This window comes from Pelmatolapia mariae, linkage group LG3_W (assembly GCF_036321145.2).
Source record: "Pelmatolapia mariae isolate MD_Pm_ZW linkage group LG3_W, Pm_UMD_F_2, whole genome shotgun sequence".
Classification (NCBI taxonomy): Eukaryota; Metazoa; Chordata; class Actinopteri; order Cichliformes; family Cichlidae; genus Pelmatolapia; species Pelmatolapia mariae.
In genome coordinates this window covers 56561935-56565782 of record NC_086229.1, presented here as the reverse complement: position 1 = coordinate 56565782, position 3848 = coordinate 56561935, and the positions used below count along the sequence as shown (strand labels likewise).

Genomic DNA, 3848 nt, shown 5'->3' with positions numbered 1-3848 from the left:
TGTTTTACTTTTAGTTCACCCAGTAAGGTTATTCTTTAGTTTCACCAATGCCCTTTATCTATTTTTGTCAGCCTTAATAAATGGCTCGTTTTTTGTTAATCCACTTTACGTTTCGCATTCTGTTTTGGTCCTTTTTTTTCTATACATATAGCCTGCCTCAGCCAGACTGTGACATGATGTAAACTCTAATTACTTAAAGGGTTAAATATCCTTATCAGACATGCTATCTATGTATGTATGGATGGATGGATGGCCCTTTTCTGAAATAAATATTTGCCTATATCTAAAATTTAAAAAAAGGAATTTATTTGTTTTTCAGAATCCAGAATGTGTTTTCTGAAGAATGAATTCTGCTTTAAACACCCATTTGGTGCTGTTATTGATGGTGTTTGCCCAACTACCTTCTTCCTTTACTAAAGGTAACTAAATGAATCCACAAAGTTATCTTGAGGCATTTTGTTTGTAAAGGCAAATAGTCGGTCACAGTTTTTAGATTAGTTTCATTTGGAAAGCAGTGGCTACCAGGCCACTGTTATCACATTTCACTGTTCTCATATTTAATTTTAAATATTCAAAAATAACTATTCATGACCGAACACTTTCTGTCACCCAACTCTAACAGAGCAGAGTTCTAACTATACAATCTCTAAAGCAAAACAATAATTATTATTCTTTTTCTTTCTGCTGTCTCAGGTACCATTCAGGTAATTGGTTCATCTCACCCAATAGTGGCTTTAGTGGGTGATGATGTCATACTGCCATGCTACTTGAACTCCTCCATAAGCGCCTCAGACGAGACGGTGGAGTGGACAAAATATAAGCTGGATCCCAGATTTGTTTATGTGTGGCGTGATGGTGGTGAACTGGAAAGTAAAAAGAATCCCTCCTACAAAGGAAGAACAACGGTATCCATCTCCAAACTGAAGCATGGAGACATTTCACTGAATCTGTCTAAAGTGAGACTTTCTGATAGGGGAAGATATAGATGCTTTCTTCCAGATTTTGGTGAAACTTTATTGGAGCTCATTGTTGGTAAGAAATATCTGATATTTATCAATCAGAGAAGTGGTTTAAGCTTAAACTAATCTGCAATGTATTGCCAGACATTAGCATTAGATAACAGAAAAAGTAGTTTCTATTCATATTAACAAGTCCGTAAATGTGCAGCCAAATCAATCTCTTATTTGGAGTTCCTCTTAATGAAATCATGTTGCACTCTGCCAAAGGAATATTGTCTCTTCTGCTTCATCTTAGGAGCTGTATCCCTACCTGTAATAGTGAGTGTTCAAAAAGCCATGACTGGAGTTGCATTACAGTGTGAGTCTGCAGGCTGGTATCCAGAGCCTGAGCTGCTGTGGTTGGACGGTGAGGGAAACCTCCTCTCTGCTGGACCTACAGAGACCCTCAGAGGTCCTGATGACCTCTATACTGTCAGCAGCAGAGTGACTGTGGAGAAGAGACACAGCAACAACATCACCTGCAGAGTCCAACAGAGGAATACCAACCAGAGCAGAGAGACACACATCTACATTTCTGGTAAAAACATGATGAAACTCAGGTCACATAGTGAACATGCACATCCATACAGTGTGACTAGAACTAGAAAGGCAACACAATTTTTGGCCCTGCTTTTGGTGATATTTGAAGCAAATCCCTTTTATTGTCTTTATTCTTTAAAATATTGGCAAAAATATAGGTCATATAAAAAAGAAATCAAATACACATATACATCTGTTGATTGTGTTATTGGGATGTGATTGATTATGTTCTGTTTTATTGTTTCAGATTATTTTTTCACGGCCCCACCAAATCCTGCAGTTTGTGTCACTCTGCTCACTCTCTTTGTTATTTCCCTTTTCTGCATTCTTCTGGTGATCTTTGTTTGCTGGATACAGAGAAGGAAAACGATCAGTAAGTCGTATGCAAAATAATTTAAAAAAAAAATTCTTGCAGCTCAGTGATTGATTTACAGCGAAGTGATGAATAAGAGTGCTCAGACCTGTTCTTTAGTATCAAGAAAATCTCAGGATATCAATAATGCTCATTCGTTTGAGGCTGATTGGGGTCTCAAAGACATTAGCAGCATGATGCTGCAGTAGTACACAATATTAAAACAGTCCACTCAAAACTGGACAATTAAAGATGTTTTTCATGTCTTCTCAGGATCACATTTGAATGCATTATACTTTAAGGTGTCTTTTTTGAGTCTTAACGTTGCGGATGACCAGATTGTGTATTATCAACCCAAACAGATTTTTTCCTTAACATCAAGCAGTAAAGTGGAAAAAAATGAGGCTGACAAATTTATTACACACATGTCCTGTTTTCTTATACAGGAAGCAAGAGGTTTCTGCCTTCCTTTTTTTTTTTTTTTTTAAAAACAATACTTTGTTTCCTCTTGTCATAAGGCATTGCTCCTGTCAGCTTCTCAAGCTGCTCTTGTAAAATGACTCATTTTATATACTTTGTTGTTGTAGCATTTGTCACAAAGGCAGACCAAAGGTATTTTTCAAAGGCAAACCTGGAGAATGAGGAGCGGCTCAAATGCCACAGCATACAAGTAACTATTGTTTAAAGTAAAGACTAATCTAAAGTAAATATCCTTTCTCTCTGCACAGGGATTCAGACAAACCACGCTGTAGCTCTGATGGAACAAGATTGAGACAAGTAGAGCCAAACGGAGAAATGGAGACTCATAAGATGTTGGAAAGGAGAAGACAAGAGAATTAATCAGTGACGGTATGCTTGCATATAGCTTGTTTATTTCAGAACCTTTCGTCTTTCAGCTGCACCATTTAGGGTTGACAGAGTGGATTATCTGTGTCATCAATTTCTATCTCTATCCTCCTGTCACACCAACCACATCCTCCTTCGCTACATTCATAAATCTTCTCTAATTCACTGAGCTGTTTCGTCCGACCCATTACTTGACACACTTCTTGAGGCAAACACATCTGTGGCAATGGGATTGAAAACAAATGAATTCAAAAAGTAAGAGGTGTGGCTCAATACTTTTTTTTTTCCATATAATTTACTATGAAAGTAAAAGCCACCACTCAGTAGACTGCATGCTTAAACAGCAGTTTAAATTTTGATTTATTTTCTTGCTAATACATATAGAAAAAATATTTAAGCAGTTAAATGTGCTTTGGTATTTGCTATACATAAGGACGAAAAGGCAGTACATCCAGTAAGATACAGACCATATCATAAACATTAAGTGGTAACCATGAAGACATTTTTAATTTAGTTTGTCTTAAGATTTTACTTTTAAAAACAAAAAAAAATTCAGAGAAGGAAAAAATCATTTTGAGAAGTTTTTTGGTCCTTTTGGTGTCTTTTTAACTTTTTTTTTTAACTTTTTCTTTAGTTATAGTCGTGATGTGCACAATGTTGAATAAAGAACTTAATTTTTCTTTATTTTATTCATCCAAATATGTTTTTGATTCAAAACATTATGACTATGTATTATAGGCTAGGACAGATGTAAAACACAGTGGAAACTCCATCTGGTCATCATTGTCATTATTTCCTCAATAAACATCCTTTACGTTATCAGTGTGTTTTTAATCTATGTTAACAGCTCAGCCATACCAAAGCAAATCACTGGGAAGTAATTAACAACTTATTTCACGTTCAATCTAAGAATACTGCATTTTATCACATATATGGTCATTAGAGCACAGAGGCCACTGTATTAGGTTTGAATATCTATCTACAGTATTCTGGCTGATGTTTGAGTGATAGTTCTATAGGTAGACTGATCATTTCATTCAAACCAGCATTAGCTTCCTCGAGTGACAGAGAGAGTGGATAAATGTTTACAGAGTTTTTTGTTAACATGAATG

General features: G+C 35.9%; 1 protein-coding gene across 1 annotated transcript; it reads left to right on the top strand.

Annotated features, from left to right (window-relative positions):
* The first annotated feature begins 342 nt into the window (after window positions 1–342).
* On the top strand, window positions 343–2955 carry LOC134617285 (butyrophilin subfamily 1 member A1-like). Its single transcript, XM_063462495.1, has 5 exons — window positions 343–419; window positions 694–1032; window positions 1255–1536; window positions 1786–1911; window positions 2619–2955. Exons 1-5 carry the CDS (start codon window positions 344–346, stop codon window positions 2660–2662), a joined length of 867 nt encoding a protein of 288 aa, XP_063318565.1. The 5' UTR covers window position 343; the 3' UTR covers window positions 2663–2955.
* Window positions 2956–3848: the final 893 nt, after the last annotated feature.

What these genes read in the sequence shown, in the direction of transcription:
- LOC134617285 (XM_063462495.1), top strand. Translation starts at nt 344, where the DNA reads ATGAATTCTGCTTTAAACACCCATTTGGTGCTGTTATTGATGGTGTTT. An exon ending in TTTATTGGAGCTCATTGTTG is followed by an intron (nt 1,033 to 1,254) that starts GTAAGAAATATC and finishes GCTTCATCTTAG; the next exon opens with GAGCTGTATCCCTACCTGTA. An exon ending in GACACACATCTACATTTCTG is followed by an intron (nt 1,537 to 1,785) that starts GTAAAAACATGA and finishes TTATTGTTTCAG; the next exon opens with ATTATTTTTTCACGGCCCCA.